Source organism: Glycine max, chromosome 20, assembly GCF_000004515.6.
Source record: "Glycine max cultivar Williams 82 chromosome 20, Glycine_max_v4.0, whole genome shotgun sequence".
Classification (NCBI taxonomy): Eukaryota; Viridiplantae; Streptophyta; class Magnoliopsida; order Fabales; family Fabaceae; genus Glycine; species Glycine max.
Window position 1 is genome coordinate 2,039,284 of NC_038256.2, and position 22,579 is coordinate 2,061,862.

The 22,579-nt window shown below is 32.4% G+C and overlaps 4 protein-coding genes across 8 annotated transcripts; 2 read left to right on the forward strand and 2 right to left on the reverse strand.

The window, feature by feature from the left end:
• Nucleotides 1-178: 178 nt before the first annotated feature.
• Nucleotides 179-3,276, reverse strand: LOC100792708 (glycine cleavage system H protein, mitochondrial-like). Its single transcript, NM_001255478.2, has 3 exons — nucleotides 3,159-3,276; nucleotides 1,038-1,297; nucleotides 179-555 (listed from the first exon to the last, which is right to left on the reverse strand). The coding sequence occupies exons 1-3, from the start codon at nucleotides 3,235-3,237 to the stop codon at nucleotides 427-429; spliced, it is 468 nt and encodes a 155-aa protein (NP_001242407.2). The 5' UTR covers nucleotides 3,238-3,276; the 3' UTR covers nucleotides 179-426.
• A 1,348-nt stretch (nucleotides 3,277-4,624) lies between these two features.
• Nucleotides 4,625-8,268, reverse strand: LOC100796561 (glycine cleavage system H protein 2, mitochondrial). Its single transcript, XM_003556232.5, has 3 exons — nucleotides 8,051-8,268; nucleotides 5,145-5,404; nucleotides 4,625-4,910 (listed from the first exon to the last, which is right to left on the reverse strand). Exons 1-3 carry the CDS (start codon nucleotides 8,127-8,129, stop codon nucleotides 4,782-4,784), a joined length of 468 nt encoding a protein of 155 aa, XP_003556280.1. The 5' UTR covers nucleotides 8,130-8,268; the 3' UTR covers nucleotides 4,625-4,781.
• Nucleotides 8,269-9,197: 929 nt separating this feature from the next.
• Nucleotides 9,198-14,544, forward strand: LOC100801351 (pseudouridine kinase). Of its 5 annotated transcripts, none has more exons than XM_003556242.5 (9): nucleotides 9,198-9,425; nucleotides 9,603-9,729; nucleotides 10,500-10,602; nucleotides 11,555-11,602; nucleotides 11,697-11,794; nucleotides 11,939-12,053; nucleotides 12,162-12,244; nucleotides 12,782-13,343; nucleotides 14,275-14,544. In XM_003556242.5, exons 2-9 carry the CDS (start codon nucleotides 9,625-9,627, stop codon nucleotides 14,331-14,333), a joined length of 1,173 nt encoding a protein of 390 aa, XP_003556290.1. In that variant the 5' UTR covers nucleotides 9,198-9,425; nucleotides 9,603-9,624; the 3' UTR covers nucleotides 14,334-14,544. The 5 variants fall into 5 exon arrangements, with proteins under 5 accessions (XP_003556290.1, XP_006605503.1, XP_040869060.1 ...); XM_006605440.4 differs by having other exon boundaries at nucleotides 9,199-9,425; nucleotides 14,299-14,544; XM_041013126.1 differs by lacking the exon at nucleotides 9,198-9,425 and having other exon boundaries at nucleotides 9,443-9,729.
• Nucleotides 14,545-16,364: 1,820 nt separating this feature from the next.
• LOC112997614 (uncharacterized) lies at nucleotides 16,365-21,858 on the forward strand. The gene is made up of 4 exons (XM_041013121.1): nucleotides 16,365-16,727; nucleotides 17,705-18,014; nucleotides 18,152-18,268; nucleotides 18,351-21,858. The coding sequence occupies exons 2-4, from the start codon at nucleotides 17,730-17,732 to the stop codon at nucleotides 21,312-21,314; spliced, it is 3,366 nt and encodes a 1,121-aa protein (XP_040869055.1). The 5' UTR covers nucleotides 16,365-16,727; nucleotides 17,705-17,729; the 3' UTR covers nucleotides 21,315-21,858.
• The last annotated feature ends 721 nt before the right edge of the window (nucleotides 21,859-22,579 follow it).

Below are 22,579 nucleotides of genomic sequence, written 5' to 3' on the forward strand. Positions count from 1 at the left end.
CCACGGAGTTTAGTGACCAACTGTAGCAATAAGAATAATTTGTTATATGCAATATACGCAGATGATGTCTATCTTGTGTAAAGAATATGGAAACTTGAAATCTCAATTCTTGATAACTACGGTCCATCTTATTTATCAAACCATTATAGACATCATCTAACAAAAATAGCATAACTTTGACAGAAAACTAGAAGTTATTATTGCTATCATCATCATCATTTTACCTCTTTATCAATTTCATTTTTCCATTGCAAAGAGTGAAAAATATCATCCCACTGGTTCAGAAGCTTATGAAAAATAAAAATAGAGCAGTGGTCAAACCATGACACAAGGAGAAAAAGGAATAAGTAATTTAGCAGCTTTCCCAATAAAAACATGATCTACACCATGGAGATTGGAGAGTGCTGAAAGATCTTGGCAAGACCATCAGTGCTTGGAATCTTCTTCTTCACAGAACTTGGAGTATTGTTCTGAATCCATCAAGTTGTTTAGTTCACCACTGTCATTTATTTCAACTTTAATTATCCATCCATCTTTATAAGGGCTTGAATTGACCTGTGTGAAGAAATGTAGGACAACATGAAAACACTAGGTGTTGATAAAAAAAAAAAAGAATTTATGGCAATACTTTCAGCATTACATAGGCATAGTGATCCAAAATGTAGCATGTAAACACTTGGTACACAGGAGAAAAAAAAATAGTTAATGCACATAAACTCAGCATACACATCTTGTACTTCATGTAAAAAGTTACTCCCTTTGTCCCATAATGACTGATGTTTAAGATTTTTTCACACAGGCCAATAAAATAAGAATTCCAAGAGAATGAACATTTATTAGAGAATAATTTTACTTAAATATCTGTGTTGTCTCTCTTAATTTCAATAAATCTATTATTAAGTCTTCCTCAACAACATTATTTATTATAGGACAAAATTGGAATAAATATTTTAATGTCTCATTGAAAAGTGAGAACATCAGTCAATTTAGAATTTTGGGACGGAGGGAGTATTTGAGAATGAGGCAATAAAACTCACCAAAGCAGGAGAGCTGTTAAGCGCTTCATTGACTTCAACAACTTTTCCTGAAATAGGAGAGTTAATATCACTAGTAGCCTTCACACTTTCAACTGCACCAAAACTACCTCCTTGTGTCACAGCTGCTCCCACTTCTGGCAATTCAACATATACAACATCACCCAAATGATCTTGGGCATGATCAGTTATGCCGATGGTTGCGTAATTTCCATCAACTTTCACCCACTCATGAGAATCAACATACTTGAAATCTTTAATAACTGGAGGTACAACATAGAAGAAGCCAAGAAGGCATGTTAGAGGGATAACTAAAAGTCAACAACTTAATCACTTAAAGCAAAGAGTTCTTTTCACATTTTGAAGCCATTATGTAGATTAACTTCAGAAATGTTAGTTGCAACAACTACAAAAATAATCATTTTCATATTCTACATGTTCAAATGGACATTTACATTTAGCATATAATTGGAGATGTGAATATGGAATGAATCTGAAAATCACCAAAACCCATACGATGTTTAAATTCAAGATATAAAACTAAACAGGCACACAGGAGGCATTTTCAATCAGGCAAGCTCATACCAAGATAATTTTCCTCCTACAAATTGCAATTTTGTTTACTTCTTTTCCAAAATGTTTACAAGCAAACAATGATATTGATGATCCAAGAGTTTGATTTTACATAAATTTTAACATATAAAGCTCCAATGTAATGTACCTAAATAATATTAGTTCAGGAAAGAACAGAATTTAAGCAACTTCAAGATCCCATCAGATCTGGATAGTAGATTGTGGAATACTAAAGGGTTTGTTTGGTTTCAAGGAGGAGAATTACTTTTGAGCAGAATCTAATTTGGAAAAATTACCTCGAAGCAATGAGTTAACTGTTAAGTAATGTTTACCCAGCCAATTGGGATTAATGAGTATTGTTTGTATTAAGTTAGGCAAAATTTAATATATAACCCAATGAGAAGCACATTTTTTTTATAAAAAAAAACCTTAATGAGAAGCAATTGATAAAAGTTATGTAAAAAATGCAATGAAAAGTAATGGTTTATTTGATGTAAAATTTTCTATAAAAGACCAAAACACCTAAAAGTAATTCTCCACCAAATTTCCAAATATGCACTAGAAAACGAGAAACAACCTTTTGCTCTGATGTAGTAATACTAAAGCTTCAACATTGAAAATGCAACAAACAACAGCATAGCTACAACCCAAGATTCAAACTTTCGGGAACAAACTCTCTGAAAATGTATACAAACATGAAATATTTCAATTTTAATTTTGGAATTTATCCTGGTTTCTTATATACATTTAGTATTCAAAAAATCTCTTCTTTTTATTTTCCCCCTTCTATCACTATCCATTACCAGCTCCAGTTTTGTCATTCTGCTGCTTGATTGATGTAACTAATTGGGCCAATAAGGTCCACTAGGTCCAGAATGCAGCCCATTAAGTAGGCCACAGATAGTACATGCCATTAAGAATGTGGAAAACTAATAAAGGTTAAAAAAAAAAAAACTATGGGTCATACTTACTAGTGAGTGTGCTGATTAAGAAATAAAAAAATAAAGTATTTATTGTGAAAATAATAAGGGAATACAAAAAATATTATGAGTAGTGCAATTTTATGCACCCCAAATAAAAACTTTTCTACTTTAACTTCCTAGCATTTGCTAAAAACTAATCATAAAAAATTGGGCACAGGGCATTTTTAATGTTATTTTGTTGGTGGGTGGGTGACTGGGTGATGCACTTTCCCTTCCCACCACCGCTTAGAAAGCTCCCTGCCATTAAAATATAGATAATGTAAAGGTGGAAAGAGCAATGCCAACGAGACAAAGACGTTAAGAGAGATCTCTATTCATGGCGGAAACCACACTATATGTTAGAACTATGATGCCATATTATACATAAGAAAACATAAGAAGAAATGTGAATTTCCCATCCAGAAGAGAAGAGACATGAGATTTAATATGAAACATTGAATTACATCGATCAAGATCCACAACATAACACATGACAACAACTCAATTGTAAGTGATTAGTCAATTAAACAAAACATATGAAAAGCAGATCACAAAGAGAAGAAGAGGATGAAGGAGAATGAGATGCTACCATTAGAAAAGCCTCTGTGAAACACAGAGATCCTCAGGTAAGAGGCAGCTCTTGAAGCCCACAATTGCCTGCAAGCCATTTCTCTCTCTCTCTCTCTCTACACTTATGCTGTGGTCATGCTGAACATTCATTTATTTATATTGAGGGGGTTGGTGAGAGCTTTTGTTCTTTTTTTTATTCCTTCAAGAATATTTATTCTTAGTTTGAAAAAATATTTCATCTTTTTTAATACAAAAATAAAATAAAATATTCTTTCTGTTTTCATTATTGTTTAATGAGTCACAATCAAATCGATTCATTGAGTCTTTAATGCAATATTTTATATAAAAATTTCTTTCTTATACAATTACATATTTTTATTTTATGACATGCATTTTGTAAAATTTTATATCAAATTATTTTTTTTAAATTAATAGTTCGATAAAATAATTTTTTTTTAATTATTTTAATCAAAATATAATTTTATTAATTAGTATTAAGTATAAAAAATATTTACATCTAAATACTATCATTAAAAACATTTTAATTTTTTTAATTGTAAATTTTAAATATTTATATTTTAATTTGTATTTTTACTATTAATAGGTTTTTTGTCAAAATATTTTTAAAATTTATAAAGTTTCACATTTTACATATACTTATAATAATCAAAAAAATATACGGAATACTTCTTAATGATGTTGTATTCATATAGAATATAGAAAAACTGAACGGATATTTTTCTGTTGTTGTTACTTTTTTTATGCATCATAAGCAAAATGGTATTATATTTATACAGAAAATTGGAGATAAGTGCCAAGTGGGCCTTTGTGTTCGGTAAGGCCGAATCTATGATTAATTTTTTTGGCCGAAGGAATCTTAAACAGTACCAACATGGGCAGAACAAAGACCCATAGGGCCATAGGGGTGAAGAATGGTGGGTCCCCGAAGTTGGTGAGCATCTGAGGATGACAATATATATTTTAAGAGGGCCAAAATATGTCGAAGCAATTATTAAATTCACACATCAATAGTTAAATATACAATTTTCGTTTATTTTATATTTTCCTTTTTTTAAAACAAATTTCTAAAATATATTTCTGTCAAGAGGTAAATGTTCTAAAAATTAATTTCCAAATGCGTTCAACACATTTTTCATACATAAATAATTCTTTTTTTTAAGACTATGGAAAACGGCGTGTTAGTTAAGATAGTTTGGATATGATTTAAGGCTTAGTGAGTTAAATAAATTTGAGGCAAGGGGAAATTATTCGTTCCATCTTTTATTTTATCTGTAGATTGACTTTTTGTTTTTGTGAAGCAGAAACCCTTAGATGAGGGATTTCTCTCCTGTTTTCTATTCTTTTCATTCCATTTAATAAAATCTTTCTTTTCTTTATCTCTCATCCTGTTTTCTTGTTCCTAACCAACTTAAAAAAAAAAAAAGATTTCCCACATTTTTAATTTCTTATTTCTAAGGCAAAGGGTGAAAATTGTTAGCCCGTTGAATTTGAAGCTCACGAGAAACAAAAATATATTCAAGACACATGAACGAAAGGAGGAGAAATCAAGCAATTTTTAGCTTCCCTAGTCGAACATGATCAACATCATGAAGAGTACTAATGAAAGCACTTGGCAAGGCTATCAATGGTTGGAATCTTCTTCTTCACAGAACTTGGAGTACTTTTCTGAATCCATCAGGTTGTTTAGTTCACCACTGTCACTCATCTCCACTTTAATTATCCATCCATCTTTGTAAGGGCTTGTGTTGACCTGTATGAAGAAACGTAGGACAAGATGAAAAATACTTGGTGTTGATAAAAAAAAGAAAACATTGCAATACTTCAGCATTACATAGACCTGGTGATTCAAAAGTTAGATCAGAGTGTACAAAGAAAGTACCGAAAGAAGAAAAAATATTTAAAGTTCACATACACTAGGCATGCATTCATATCTTGTCTTTCATGTAAAAACCTCTTTTAGGAATTAGGCAATAATACTACTCACCAAAGCAGGAGAACTGGTAAGTTTTTCATTAACTTCGACCACTTTTCCTGAAACAGGAGAGTTAATATCACTAGTTGCCTTCACACTTTCAGCTGCACCAAAACCTTCTCCTTGTGTCACGGTGGCTCCCACTTCAGGCAATTCAACATACACAACCTCACCCAAATGATCTTGGGCATGATCAGTTATGCCAACAGTTGCAGAATTTCCATCAACCTTCACCCACTCATGAGAATCAGCATACTTCAGATCATTCAAAACTGTAGGTGTAACAAAGGGAGGCCATATTTGGGCCAAAAACCATTAATTGACTTTGTTGCTAAATCACCCAACAAATAAATAAAATATTGGAATCTGATCAGTCAAGTTATTAGAAGAAGAATCTGACTGGTACACTAGTACTAGCAGCAAAAGAAAGAGAAAACAGAGAGCAACCAAATAATAGCAGAATACTCAGCCATTAAGAAGAGTAACAGCACCCCCCCGCCCCCCACCCCCCCAATTCTTCTAAATAACGTAGGTCCAAAAGTAATTCTCCAACAAAATTTGATACACATTACACACCAAAACTAACAGAATTTTTTTTTTCTCAGAAGCATTGTGAAGTTTCATTATTGAAAAAAAAAGTTTCACCATTGAAAACTAGGATTCACACTTTCAATGAGCATACTAAAGCCCATATCCAAAAGAAAAAAAACGAAGTGAAGATAAAGTGAGAAACTTTACTCAAACTGTTCGGGAAAAGCATAAACTGATGACGGTAAAGTTCTTATCAAAGTAAAAATAGATAATTAGTTTTTTGGAAAATGGAGATTGTATCAAACCAATGTAAATTGAGAAATGATTAAATAATACCCATCATTATTAAAAAAAAAAAGAGAAAAACAGTACAGAACGAGAAATGAGTAGAACCTGAGGTCTCTTTAGGGATAGGAAGCAGCAACGCAGAAATGCGGTGGGAGCATGGTTCACATGTAAAGAAGTTAATAACAATGGTGGAATCTTTTATCACTTTATCCCCTGATTAGAGTAGCTGTTTCAGCCACAGGGACCTATGACTAAGTCACAACTTGGAAGGTAAACCACCTTATCATTGTGTCAAAACTCACTCTATAAGTGGTGTCACAATGATTGACATTCTAGTAAGTTATAACACTGATGGCACAATGTCAGGGATATTATAACTCGCAGACTTAAATGTTAAAAAACATAGTATATGCAAATTTTAAATGCAACCAGAACACAACTACAGTTTACTGATTTTCTTTATTCTGTCAAGAGGATATGAAGTTCATTGAAGAAAAAAACAGTATGCATACTTTGACACAATCTAACTGCATGATTGCACCATCTTTCAGTACTAACTTTATCCAATTATAGTGGCAAACTGTATTCTTGACACAAGAAAGAATCAATTACAACTTATCTTTCTTCTTTTAATTAGAGTCATTACCACAATTGTAACCTATAACATAACCTAAATTCTGACAAATCCTAAGCAAACAAGTTCTTCAATAGACTTAGCCTACATAAATATCAAACATAATTTATACAATGAGTAGCAATACCGTGCCATTACTTTTTCTCTTTTTGCACTGTTCATTACTTTCAGAATACAGCCACTCAGAGGTGGAAATATGAATTTTGGAAATAGGACATTGCTGATGCCAGAACTGGTTCCTTCCTAAGATACACCAGTAACCACCTAAAATCTTTGTTTATCATTGGACTTTGGAGTTTAGGAAGTAATAGAAGTAGTTACATATAGTTATAAAGTTATGTATTTGGTTAGAAAGTAGTTATGGAAGTAGTTTGGTTGTTTTAGCAGAAGGGCAAGGACTTAGCTTAAATAGTAGGGGGGTAAGAAGGGGGAATCATTCAAATTTTTAGCATTTATAAACTATTTTCTCTGTTGAGAAAGGTAAAAATCTCTCCTTTAATTTGTTGTCATTCAATATTCAACAACAAAAGCATTCTATTATTATCATACTCTGTTTCTTTCCTTCCCATTAAAATGACCATAACAAATATGACTATGTATGAATATCTAAATAAGGGCGGAATTAAAATAGAACAAGATGGAATGAAATAAAATACTTCTCCCATTCTTTTGAACATTTTACCATGGAATACACTAGAATTTTTCAACTACTATTGTTAGGAGGTAAGCCGAAGGATTAAAAAAAATTAGCAAACAGTTAGCGTCTGTTTGTTTGTTTACACGTTTCAGCCTCTATTTGCACTTTCCAATGAACTTCCAATGTGAATCTATGTTCCTATAGTCATTCATGTTCAATTGAACAAATTGTTTATTCAATTCCATCCTAATTAAAACAATATAAACAGAGACAACTAATGTCATTTCATTTTGATTCATTCTATTTCCTTTTCATCAATTGCAAGGTTTTTAAAAAAACGGTCCACGACCGTGATTTGAACATCAAGGTTTTTTAACCATCTGCGACAGTAAGATCACAATTGGACCGCATCGGCCACATTTGTCTGCCATTTGTCTGCGATATCAACAAACAAACGCGACCAAGACCGATATTTGAAACCTTGATCAGTTGCAACATAACCTGAGAGATCACCAGACACAGCTGAACCCACACTATTACATATATATATATATATATATATATATATATATATATATGATAATCACCATGCAGTACATTGTACATCAGAAAACACCAAAACGTGAGTTTTGCCATCAAGAAGAAGAAACGAATCGGAACTTCAAATGACACATTGAAAGGCACGGATCAAGATCGATCCGCATGTTTCGTCCACGCCACGCACGTGACGTGACGACAAAACCAGCGTAAATGATCAATGAAACAAAGCAAAGGAAAAGAAAAAACGTATCATAGAAAGAAGAAGAAAAAGAGGAAGGAGGAGATTACCGTTAGAGAAGCTTCTGTGAAACACGGAGATCCTGAGGTAGGAAGCAGCTCTTGAAGCCCACAACTGTCTGCAAGCCATCTCTCTGCACTCACTCTGCTTCTTCTCAATAGACCTTTCTATTTGCCAATCATTTTCGTAGGGCTGATAGGGTTAAATTTGACTTTTACCACCTCCAAGTACTATTTTTTTTTTTCTAAATTAGATTCAAAGTAGGGCGTTTCCGGATTCATTTTGGTTAACTTGAGCATCTAATCCAAATTAAATTTGATTCAATTGGATTTTTATAATTTTTTTTAAATTCAATTCATCCTAATTATCTATGGACGGTTTGGTTTGATTATAATTAATGAGTTATTTATTTAAATTTAATCTTTTTTTTTCTTAAAATCATTATTTTATATCATGATTCATTCAAATATTGAACTTTAACACAATATTATCAAGTGTCTAAAAATAATAAAATTGATTCATTTAATATGATGAATATATTAATCAAATTTGTTGCAAGTAGATTGACTCAAACAAATAAATAAATTATAATTCATTAATATTAAAAACATAACAGAAAAAATAAATATGAAAAAAATTAAAATAAATAATAATATATATACCTAAAGGAGTTCAACCACTACCCAACATTCAGAGTCCCAATATTTAAAGCGAAGCGAAAACAAAATCAAACAACTCTTAAAAATTTGATTTATTGGTTCTGATCGAATTTATAATTCTAAATTCATAATTCAATCCAAATACACTCAATTCAAATTGTTCGGAGTCAATTCAGTTCACAAGCAACTCATATCATATTCAATTTCCTCTTCTAAGTTTTTAGAATTTAATTTTTTTAAAATGATTACATTTTATGACAATTCTAAGTTGTTAGAATTTAATTTTTTTTAAAATGATTACATTTTATGACAATTTAAAATTATCACTAAATGATTTTAAATTATTATAAAATACACATTTTCTTAATACCGTCAATTTAATTAAAAAAAGACAAAATTGAATCTTAAATGTTAAAAAATAAAAAAAAACCAAATTTAATGTCTTACTAATAAATTAGAGAGAAAAAAAACTAATTTAACCTTAAAAAAAAAAGAAAAAAGAAAAAAACTTATTTGTAGATTTGACCTACAGAGTCTCTCAAAGGGTTATTTCCTGCTTCTCTCTCATCTATTGACTCATCCATTACCTGAACAAACACCTAGGATTTTGTCCTGTTCCCTTCATTTCATTTTCATTGGATTTATATAGCATTGCAACGATCGGATAGCTATTTGCTACTTGATTGATTCTTTGCCAGCGTGGGATTTGAGAAAGAAAAAAAAAACAGTAACAGGAAAGGAGGGTAGCATTAAGGGAAGAACTCAGGTTCGTGAAACTAATAATACTGTGATGCATCTCCTGCAAACTCTATCTATGCTAATATTTCTTTATCCCCCCTAGTTTTTATTAATATTTATTAATCTCTCTTTTTTCTTTATTATTGTTATTGCATATTATGCAAATTCATTTGATGGTTGTTTGTTGTTGTTGTTGGATGGTAAGGTTGCGGGAAGAGGTAAAAAAAATGGAGCATGGGGATGGAGAAGCGGTGATAATTGGGGGTATGGTATTGGACATTCATGCTACACCTTCAATGCTAGCAAATCCTGGAACCACTACCCCTGGCAAGGTTAGTGATCAAACTATATTCAATCTGAGAAGAAAGAAGAAAAGAAACCTACTAGGCACATCTTTACTTGCATGTTTCATTTTCATTTTTGTTTGCTTTTCTGGGACTGTATCTTACTTCTGCTTAGTTAGTTACTATGATATATATATATGTTAATGTTTTTTTTTTTTATCGGAAAATGTTAGTTGTTAATCTGCTAATGTAAAGTTGAAATCCCTTCAATTTTGCTCAAGAGAACAACTATATATACAACCCTTGATTCAGTTGTTAGTACTGATCACTATCAAGTCTCAAGTTGATAATTGATTACATTAAGTGAAGATTTTTGCTTTTTATCGTCAAAAATTAGTTTACTAGAATGTTAATTTTGTTAGCAGAGGAAATTGAACCCATGGGCCACGACCTTTCCCCCCTTCCCTTCTCCCTTAACCATCTAACCCACCTTATATCTCCTACATTAAGTGAAGATGATGAAAAATTGCTTCTAAGTCAATGGTAAATGAAAGGAGGATGCCTGCACTATATTTTTCTTCCACGGGTCTGAAACTTTTGATATTTGGAAAGTTACTTTGAGCAAGGGGAAAAGACTGAACCCAAAACTCTGGTTAAGAGGAACTAAGTTCCTTACCACTCAGACCAACAATAGGCATTGGTTAGCTCAATCTTGTTAATGATGTAAAAACCATAAGCAGTCATTTATTCATTGCCATGATTGGAAATTCTTTATTGTTGCCTTTTTCTTTCTCATTCTTATACCGGAGAATTGTCAGGTCTATTATGTCCAAGGAGGTGTGGCAAGGAATGTAGCCGAGTGCATGTCAAAACTAGGAGCAAAGCCATACATGATTAGTGCTCTTGGGTTTGACATGGCAGGTAATTGTTACTATCACAAACATTTTCTCTCTCATTGCTGTCATATTTTTTTTTTACTTTGAGCATTTATTATGGTCAAGAGGAACCCTTTATGGCAACTTTGATTGGTTTATATTCAAATTTGTCAGTTGTTCGCAGTGGAGACATTTCTCTGATTCATTTATCAAAATTTGGATGTATGTTTCTGTCCTACTTAGAGACTAAAGCACTAATGTAGTGTTGCTTTTCTTAAAACAAAAATTGTTATAAAATAATTTTCTGAAGAAACTATGCCATCCTAGAGTGTATAGGATTGCTGGATTGGAAATAGTTCTTGGATTGAAATCTAATAATAAGGCTTAAGAAATCCAATCCTAGAAATAAACAGTGCCCTTCTACATGAAATAGATGCAGTTTGGTTTTACCCAATAATACTTCATTAATCTGATCTAAAGCACTTGAAAACTCCTACTAATCAACTCCAGTAAGATTCTAGATTTGACTGGACCCCTTGGTGGCTTAATTATTGTGTCTGATGCTTTGATTGACCATTTAGACTGTCTTTGATTACTTAGATCCTTGATTACAATATTAGACTTTCTACACTTAATTAACCAGTTAAATACATAGAAAATGACCATTGAGTGACTGAACACATTTAATGATACTTAGATCCCTGATTACAATATTAGACTTTCTACACTTCATTAGTATCTTCATTCTACACTTATTCCTATAATTAACAAATTATAAGTATACCAAATCTATAATGTTCTGAATAATATATCATTCTAAGGATGTGAACTGATATGCATGTCATGCCAATCAGTTAAGAATATTCTACAGTTGATTCTTTGTTAATGACTTGTGTGAGTATCAGAAAACACTTTGATCAGAATGGCATTTGGAGAATAAATCTAGAGAAGAAACTTACAAAACTCTTCCTTTATTCTCTTTATTTTTTATTTTCTAGGAAATCTGCTGTTGAATCAGTGGAAATCTGCTGGCCTATCTATAGAAGGTACACTATTTTGGCTTTGTGGCTGTCATCATTCGATCTGCCATAAAAATGTTAAAAGTAATGGTTTTTTTGTACATTGTTAAATTTGAGGTAGGTATTTTGAAGGATAAAGATATTGAGACTCCAGTAGTATGCAATATATTTGATGTTAATGGTGAGGTAGCAGCTGGTGTTGCTAGTGTGGAAGCTTTTGTAAGTTGATTAAGCTATCAAGTAATCTCCAAACTTAAGCAAGCTAAAAGATGTATTTTGCAACCTTACATATTTATATAATGAAAGCTGTTATAAAAGACGGAAGCAAGTAAAAAGAAATATAATTCAATCATATTGTTGCAGGAAAAATATCTGACACCTGACTGGATCTTTCGCTTCAAAAACACTTTACTATCTGCTCCAGTGTTAATGGTTGATGCAAATCTGAGTCATCCTTCTCTTGAAGCTGCTTGTAAAAGTACATTGCATGCTAATATTTTAATTCTCTTTTACCCTCTCTCTGTTGGATTATGAACTAACTACAAAAGTTGTTCTTTCCCTTTGCATAAATATCTACATTTCTCAGTGGCGATTGACATGGAGTGTCCTGTATGGTTTGAGCCAGTATCAGTTACTAAATCCCGAAGAATCAGTTCTATTGTCGAGTATGTGAGTGCTATGCTTTACACAAACATCATATTCTTTATTAGGTCTATTAGTTTCATGGTTTGGTCAAATGTGTTTATGAGTAAATGGGCATTGCAATAGTCTGAAATAGTTGTTTAGAAAGAGAGAGAATGAGATACGTAGGTTGAATTCTATGTGTCTAATTTACAAAGTGGAGGTTCTTGTTTATAATATAAGTCATAAATACAATGAATAACAGTTTCCCTAATTTATTTATATAAATACATACAGCTCACAACATCTCATAATATCCCTAATTACAATATTTAGTTATTTACATAATCTGTAGCAGTTGTAAACAGTTTGTTTGGTATCACTTGTCAGCAACTTTCCTTGTGTTGTCTTGGATTCTTGATATTCATTATCTTAATAACATTGTTATTATATGTGTAAATTTAAACTTCTGCTAGCATCACTAATTTTTTTTAGATATATTACATTGTGCAATGTGCATGTGATTTAACTTTACCAACATCATAAATTTTTTTAGATATGTTAAATTGTGCATACTTTGTTTAGGTAACTTTTGCTTCTCCAAATGAAGATGAACTTATTGCGATGGCGAATGCTTTATCTGGCAGTGATGAGTTTCATCCACTTAAAGAAAGTCAGAAGAAAAATATTTCAGTATTATCTTTGTTTCAAATGCTGAAACCAGCAATATGGGTTTTGCTAGAAAAAGGCATTAAAGTGGTCCTAGTGACCTTTGGCTCTAATGGAGTGTTTTTATGCAATAAAGGATGGCCTAGACAATTTAAAATGCCTGCAGAGAAAACAAATCAGTGTGGCTTCAGAGGACAATTATTCAAGACTGTTATGCAAAAATGTCCACCTAGTCGTTATTCTGGTTTTTCAGAACTTGATAGAAGCTCTCATCTCTTTGCTGTGCATTTTCCCTCTCTTCCTGCATCAGTTGTGAGGCTTACTGGCGCTGGTGATTGCTTAGTTGGTGGAACACTCACATCAATTTGTGCAGGATTAGATATTATGCAAAGTGTGTCTGTTGGCATTGCAGTGGCTAAAGCTGTAGTGGAGGTTGAGGCTAATGTCCCATCTACTTTCAGTTTATCTGCTATCACAGGTAAAGTTTTAGCTATGCATTTAGTTATAGCCATGGTCATATGCATGTCTAGTTGCTTTTTTTGTTGCATGTTTCATGTTTGAAGTTAGTTAGTGAACTAATTAGCATCCCTGGTAACAAATGGTTCCTTTTTCTCACTTTCTATTATTTGTGTGATTGGAGATTTGGCAGCCTCTATGTGGAAATGAATCAGTGTGTGAGAAATGGAAAATTCATCCGAAGCCTAATAAGTATTTATGTGAATTCTCATGTGAATTGCAAAAGTACGAATCATACAAAAGCCTATAATGTTGCCGTGTACCAAAGATTAACTTATTGATAACAAAGAATCACACGAATAGTGTTATATTATACAATATTATTGAGAACCCGTGCGAGAATTAGTGCATATCTGGAAAAGATTAATTTCTTCAAAAATAATCACTTATTGTTTAAAGTCTCTCTTAGGAGATGGGAAAAATAAACAATTGTTTCTCTAAAAGACTAAAACAAGTTGGACCAAACATGCACTTAGACATTAGAAGTTTAGAACTGCTAACCAATTAATCTGTAACCTCATGGTACATTAAATTGGAAATCGAGTTAATGGCAAGGTGTGGCTCTGTTTATCTTATATGTTACTGAGTTTTAGTGGCAACGCAGAAGTTTGATTTTTGAAACTTACTAGAAGCACCTAGAGATCAAGGCATGACTAAAGCCATAGCACAGATTAGTCCCATGCTCAAACGATGTAGGAATATCCCATGTCTAACCAAAAACGAGGAGTTTGATAAGGCAAAGTCTTATGTTGTACTCTTGTTCAATAGTGTATCCTCATCAGTTGTGAATTAAGATTTTGTAAGGTTTAGGCTATTGATTGTTGAGTGTTTCTACGACCATGATGTCAATTATGACCCCCCCCCCCTATTTTTTTTCCGTCATTCTTGTGCAGATGATGCTAAATCTGTTTACTCAGGTGCTAAAGTTCTCTTCCCCCAATCGATGTTGTAAATTTTGAATGAGGATGACTGGTAGATAAACAGCTTGAGTTGCGATACAACCACCACCTTTGCCCAGAAAAAATGATAACATCTTACAAAGGCTTGTGGCATTGAAATATGAATTAATAACTATATTTTTTTAGTTTTTATTTCATATTTTTCTATAAGAGTTTAATTGATACACTTTTTTTTAAACATTGATATGCACTTTTGCACTAACATGTTATACTTGATCATGTCATGATGTCGGTCTTTGTAGTGAATATTTTTCCCCCTAGAATCTATATTTTTACACATTTATATAGCATCATAACTATTTTTCTTTTTCTTTTTCCAGAAACTAAGTTCTGGAAATTATTTAAGTAATACTAACAACTATAATATCAGTAATTTTAAATAACAAACGTGTACAAACAACTATAATATCAGGAATTTTAAATATTTATTATAAATTTTAATTATAATTAAAATCATAATAAATAAAATTTTTCACATATAAATTGTATTTTAGATTTATGATTAATAATTCATAATTTTTTTTATTTTTTTTATTAATAATAATATTAGTACGAAATAGACCTATCGAACGAAGTATCTAATTTTCGTTGAAGATCTTGAATGCAGATGAGTATTCTCATCCTAATACTATTTATTTTATATCCAAAAGTCAATTATTATAATTCATATTCTAATGGGCAATTTTTTTTTCTTTTTCTCGTGAGTAATGGATAGTTATTTTTAACTATTTGATAATTCATTTTAAAAAATATTGAAATTTAATTTAGAAATAAAGATAATAAAATAGTCCAAAACAGTTAAGAAAATAGATAAAGACAAAAAAAAGAGTGATTTTTTTAGCTAAGTGTTAAATCAAAATAAATTTAAAAAATATATTTATAAGCAATAAAAATGTTTAAAATTAAAAAATATTTAATATGATATTGAGATGAAGTATATGTCTCAATAATAATAATGATTTAGTTTGTTTAAATTTATTTATTTAAAAAATACTTTTTTAATAAAATAAATATTTTTATTTTAAAATTATATTTTACTTATTTTACTTTTTTTTTGTATAAATTACTTTTGTTTAAAAAGGTTTACTTTTTTACTTATTTTGAAGAAAGAATCCTATATGCTTATTAAAAAAATATTTTAAAAAATGATTATTTTAAAAATATATTTTTAAGTTTATATAAACCAGCCAATAACTCTTAAAAGTGCTTCCGTATAAGAAAAATCACTAGTATTGAATGGTAATGCCTAAAAATGCTCTCTTTCAGGAGGAGTATTTTAATCTTTATATATAATAATAATCGTAATTTGTGAATCGAACGATTTTCATTTCCTACTTTTTAATTATAAAATTGGATTCCCTTGATTTTTAAAAGTAATAATTTTGGTCCTTCATTGAATTATTTTTGTGGTCAATATGTAAATGTTGACCAAATAACTAATGATGTAAGCCTCTAATTTTCTGTTTATTAACAATTAATTAATTATGATTAATAATCATTCCCTTATCTCTTTTGTGAACCCTAATTTTCACCTTCATCTCTAACCTTTCTCCTTCCCCCAAACACCAACAGTCACCATCTCCTTTAACCTCAAAAACAAAAACACCACAGCCATCACCTCCTTCCTCCCAAGCTCGCAACCAAACAGCAAAACCGCCACCACTAACCACCATCGCGTAGAATTGAAAGTTGAAATAAAAAACCTCTCATCTTTGAGTATGTGAAGCAAAAGAACAATAAACAAATCCTTAAATAAAAAAATAAAATATATTTTTATAATTTTATTTTAAGTACTTCTAATTTGCATTTAATAGTTTATGTTTATGCTGTTAATCAATAAAAAGATATGATTTATATACATCAACAAAACAATATATATAAATTTTTAATCAAATTATACTTTTTTTTTAACATAGGATATTCCTTAACTAGAAGCAACACACTAGTCACCTCAAGTAATTGATATAGAAAAAAATCGTGTAAAATATGTAATAATAAATGAATTATTTATTGGGTAATTTTTATTGTAGACAAGAGTATGTTCCACTAGAGAGAATTATTATTATAGAGGATAAAATTGTATTTCCAATCACAGCGCCCATTCTAGTGGGATACCTACCGGCTCCACGTGTCATGTGTTTCTTGTTGTCACCCACAGGGGGAAATCCTTGAAAGTTCAAACCTATCCTTTAACCTTTTTATTTTTTATTTTTAAAAATGGCCCCACTTAGATTACGGTTTCCTCTATAAGAACGGTTTGATAGTGTCACCACTCTTGCAAAATTATAGACAAAACCCATCAGTCACTACACAGAATCGCGCCTCTCTCGCTTCTACCCTTTTTACTCTCACTCTCTCAAACCCTCTCTTCTTCTTCTTCTTCTTCGGTACGCTTCTTCTCTTCCCTTCTCACTTTTCCTTTTCCTTATTACATTACGCATTCTCTATTCATCAGAACATTTTGTTCATTGCGATGTTCCAACGAAGTTTTTTTTTTTTTTTTTTTTTTTTTGCGTTGGGCGCTTTGTTCTATTTTTTTTTTGTCATGTTTTCGTCGTATCGTTTTTCATTATGAATTTGTCGACATTCTTCGTAGTTGTTTTTGTTTCGATCATACTACGGAGTCGTTGTTTGTATAGGATTATATATATATTTTTTGTTTTGAAACTAGAAATTAGAAAAGGGGATGTAATATTTTAGGTTTGGTTGGTTTGAACTGTATTAATCTAATTGGATAGAAAACCTATGTTACGTTGTGATTGAAGTGAATGTGCCTTGTTTTCCTTTTAGTGTTACCAAATCGATTGCGTGTCAGTTCTTAAGGACGTTTTTTTTTTTGTGTATTGTTGTTTGTAATTTTAACTGTGGGATTTAATAGTTGTGGTTTTGATGTTTGAACTTGCTGAATACTGATTGATATTTGAAGTTTGGAAGACATTTGTTATGACTTATGAGCAAGGTTTTAAATATCGGTCACGGTTGATGTGGTACCAAACGCCGATGGACTGTTAAAAAATCTTGGTATTGCTGCTAAATCATGGTTGTGAACCGTTTTTTAAAACCTTGGTTATGAGTGACTATATTTGCATAATTGCAAACCCTGTTGTTAATTTTTTCTCATGAAAGCGTAGAATAGTAAATATATCCCTGTGGGAATCAATGATAAGCACAACAATGGTGATGGAAAAGGCCTAGGTTTTGTGTGTTGTTGATTGTAATTTTAAACTGTAGAATGTAACGGTCGTGGTTGATATTTGATCTTGCTAAATACTGACTGATGATATTTGAAACTTGAAAGGAATTTGATACGTGTGACTATTTTTTACACAATGCAAACCTTGTTGTTTATTTTCTCATGTGACAGTGTATAGTTTAGTAAATATATCTCCATGGGAATCAATGATAAGAACAACAATGCATATGGAAAAGACCCAGATTATGGAGCAATCTTTATGTCAAATAGTGAAACAAAAAGAGAATGCTTCAAGAGGGGATTATTTGGCCTCCCGTCTTCTGATATCCAGTTTGTAGAGCAGATTAAAACTGGAATGATTTTGTTCTTATTTGAATACGAGAAGAGACAACTGCATGGTGTGTTCAAGGCATCCTGTGATGGAGCTATCAATATAGTACCAAATGCGTTTGCGAAAGTGGGGAAGCAATTTCCTGCTCAGGTAAGAATTCAATAACTTCATTTTATAAATTTCCCTTCACATCAGGAATGAGCAAAGCCTTCTTTTGATTCAGAGTGCAAGAGTGCATTTGTATTGCATTGAGATTAATATATTATGGTCGCACTGATATGCTCTAGGTTAAGTTCGATGCAATTTGGCTCTGTAAGCCACTGCCTGAAAAGTTGTTCCGTGATGCAATCAGAGAAAATTACTTTACATCAAACAAGTTTAACTTTGGGCTATCTGAAAATCAGGTCTGCTCTTGGTTGGACATGATTAGTTTTTTTAACAAAATGAGGATGATTTGCTAAAATATTTTATATCAATCTGTTGTAGGTTCATGAACTTCTATATTTGTTCAATGAGAGAAGGCTAGAACCGGAGGCTTCTCCTGGGAGACTGTTGTCCAGCAATGAAGACTTGAAATCAGAGTGGTACTCTTTAGGCAAAGTTGGAAGATCTGTTGATCATGGAATGTGTATTGAAAGACTTCAAAATGAGCAAGATGTGGGTGGTAGCATCTCAGCCATCAAAATGCCTAATCGCCAAGGAGATTCTTTGCTGTACAATGGAGAATATAAATATACTGGATTAAATGCAAGTGATGTTAAGCAAGGAAGGACTGCTCAGTTTTCGGTGGATACTACTACAAGTGAGTATGTTAGTGATTATTTGGGATTAAAGGATGAAAGTAGGTTTGCTGCATATGAGAATGAGGATTATATGGATATCTGTCTCAGGCCAAACTTCATAGGTGGATACTCCAAAAGTCCATCTGATAAAATTAGAAATCATGGTGAGGGAAGGTTATCAATTAGGGATGGGCTCATGAGTAAATCCCTACCAGAGACTGATCAGAGGATTTTATTTTCAAATGATATTCCTGGTTTGAATAATTCTGATGTCAATCCATCTGGCTTTTACAGCAAGCATATTTTGGAGCATAATCCTCTTGTTCAAAATCGGCTTAGGCCAACTTCTACAATGATTCACCCAATCCAGTCACAGATCTTAAACAATACAGGTGTAACCCAAAGAGATACTAATTCTAACAGTAACTCCCTTCTGTGTGATCCAGATGCTCCTGGTTTAAATTTTAGCCGGGTATCATCTGCTGGAATTAATGATGGTTCTAAGCCAATAATGGAAAGCACTTCTCTTTCAAACAACTATGGAAGGAAATCCTTGAGCAGTCAACCATGTCTCATTCGTAAAGAACTGAAAGACACGAGCAGGTGGCACACTGCTGGGGGTGACTTGCAAAATTCTGTTTTTTATAGTAGCAACAGGGATTACATGCCTCTCAACACGGTTCAAAATTCTGATCAGTTGGCAGCAGAATCTGTTGTTTATGAGGCTTGCGACATTCCATCCTTATCACCTTCTATCCCTCCTCCAGATATTGGAAGGAGTAGCAGTCTACATGATCCCTTTTCTTCTTTGCTCCATATCCACCAATCATGGTTAGGCAACAATTTTCATTCCACAACTTTGCAAGAAAACCTGAGTCATGACATAACACTACCGAAGAACTATGACACATATACTCCTGAAATTTCATGGGCAAATGAGGGTCATTTCAAAGATGGTGATTCATTAATCCATGAATATGATATTGGATGTGGTTCTCAAAATAATAATTCTGGTTATCCAAAGAAAAAGAGTAGTGTTTTTTCTCGATTATCTTTTATGCAGGATAGCAAACAAGAAAATGGAAACAATGTGAGGAATGAGGGTTATGATTTCCATACTTCAGTTGATGCAGTGATGGAAAGGGTTCGGCTGAATCACAACAAGTGGATGAAGAAAAGAAAGCCAAAGCCTATGCACAACAAAGCTGAAAGTCTGAAGTATAAAACTCAAATCAGTAGCTCGAGGAAGAAGGAGGGTGATTGCTTTGAAAATGCCTTGACTGATCAAACTATGGATTTGTCTACTGCAACTGAAGGCAATGCTAAAGAAACAGCTGAAGAGACATGTTTTGTGGATTTCAAGCGTCGTAGCAAAGTGAGGAAACTTAGTGATGAAAATGAGATCAGAAGCTCCAATGAGAGTGAAAAGAATGAGAATTTGGTGTTTGGGCAACAAAAGAAAAGAAAGTTGATCCGCCCAAATTTCAGCAAGAGTATAACTTCTGATGATAAGGGCATTGACCTCAGTGCTTCTCAAAACTTACAAGTACCATCATCTCTTGGAAGTTATACTGTTAAGGATGTTAAGGAAAGCTGCTGTGTTTTTGTTCAAACTGCGGACAACATTAAAGCTGATGCTGAAGTAAGAAATATTATTAGTGAAACACATTCTGAGAAGAGTAGTCATGCCAGGGGATATGCCTGCATTGAAGGAGGAGAAAGAGCAGCTGATAGTGCTCTTGCTGCATTTAATGTTAAATCAAATGCTGAAGTACAAAACATTCATCGAACACATTCTGAAGATAAGAATAATAGTAGTCGTGCCAGGGGATATGGCTGTGGTGAAGGAGGAGAAAAAGCAATCAATGGTGCTCTTACTGCATTGAATGATGGATCAAAATGTCTTGACAACATAAGCCAGAATGTTTTTGCTTCAGCTTCTTGCAAAGACGTGCAAAACGGTTTATGTTCGATGGATAGTATAAAATCAGCATCTCTGAACACAGGATCGTTGCGTTCAATTCGTCAATGTCAAGAGAATCATGCACATAAGATCATATGTGCTGGCCGAGGTATTAATACTGACAAAGAAATGCCAAAAGATTGCAGCTCCTCCTTTAAAGATGGATCTGAATATTTAAAGAACTCTGGTAATGAAAAGGCTCCAATTGAAACTTCGTGTCCTATGAAGGAAGGTTTACTTGTGATGAATAGTATAAAATCAGCATCTGCCGGTAAAAACTCACTGCACTCAATTTGTCAAGAACACCTTGCAGGTAAGATCATATGTACTGGCAGAGGAAATAATACTAAACAAGAAATGTCAAAAGATGGTGACTACTTTGCTGGTGTTAAAGATGGATTTGACTGTTTACAGAATTCCAATAATGACAATGCTTCAATTGCAACTTCTTGTTTCCAGGAAGGCTTATGTATGACTGATAGTAAAAAATCACTATCCCAATCACTGCCTTGGATTCCTCAAGAATGTAATGTTGGAAAGGTTAGATGTGCTGGCAGCAGGGTTACTAAGACTGAAGAAAGAATGCTAAAAGTTGGCAGATCACCCATTAGTACTGAAGTTCAGGATGGATCTGACAGTTGTCAGAACCCTGGCAATGAAGACAATGCTCCAATTACACCTTGTGAACTACACAAGATGGCTTGAGCCTGATTCTGAAGCAGATTGAAACCGCATTTCAAAGAGGCGTGTGGCTCCTCCATGTATCATTTTGGTGTCTCATCTGTTGGGATGGCTGCAGCGGTTGGTTTCATTAGACTCATGCTTACTTACTGAGAGGCAAATCAAGTTGCTGATTTTTTGCAAATCATGGTTTGAATTTGCAAACCATAGAGATGATCTTCTATGTTCCCCCTGATTTTGTAGAGTTGGCTTTTGTTAGCTGACAGTGCTGCTGGGGGATTCAAGCTTCTTTTTTCTTTTTTTCTTTTTTTAATTTTCCATTGTCCACAAAAATAGAATATAGCTTGAGGCTTGAGCATTTACGTATGGCTCACACATGCCATTCTCTATGATGGTATAGTATTTCGGGGAAGTTCAGAAAGATGTACAGGATGCTCTGCCCATTGCGGTAGACCTTATTTTGGGAAGGGTGCTGTTAGTATGACAAGGGTAGAAGTCATGTTTGGTACGCCAGTGGGTCTTAGTTCAACTGCTGAAAATATATAAATATGTTTTTAGGATGTTTAAATGTTGGAAACGATTGCAGTCTCTCGATTTTCCTTTCATGCTTGAAGCCTTGAATATAAAATATGCAACTTAAATTAAAGGTTAAAGTTTTGTTCAATAAAAGTTTTTTTTTAGTATACTATTTAAATAATAAATTACTATGTAGTTTTATAGTATTTATACATAAAAATAGTTTATAATTAATTAATAATATACAAATATTTTTTCTGTCAACATATGAAAATAAATTGAAGTTTTATATTCATTTAACATATTTTAGAATAATACTACAGAGGCAGACGTATATGCACTATATATACACTATACAATAGAGAAACACGTATACGCACCATATAGAATAATAATATTTACATTGTCATTCAACAATGGTGAAAAAAATTTGATTCTCTGATGATTTTTCAAGAATTAATTTTATTACTTTTGACTAAGAGAATACATTACTTCTAGAAAAAAATATAATATTTTTTATTTTGATAATTATCTTCCTACAAAGCACACCAAAACTGATTAATAATGGTTGATGGCTTTTTTTTTTTTTTTTTTTTTACTTTTTAGTATGCATATTTATGTGATCTCGAATCAATTTCTTAGTGCATGTTTTATGATACACATTTCAATATAGATTTAAAAAAACACTTCTGCCTCAAAAGTAATTTTTCCCTGATTTTCAAACATGTTCTTACTTTATTTGCTTTTCCTACCCAAAAAAAATGAAAATCAAA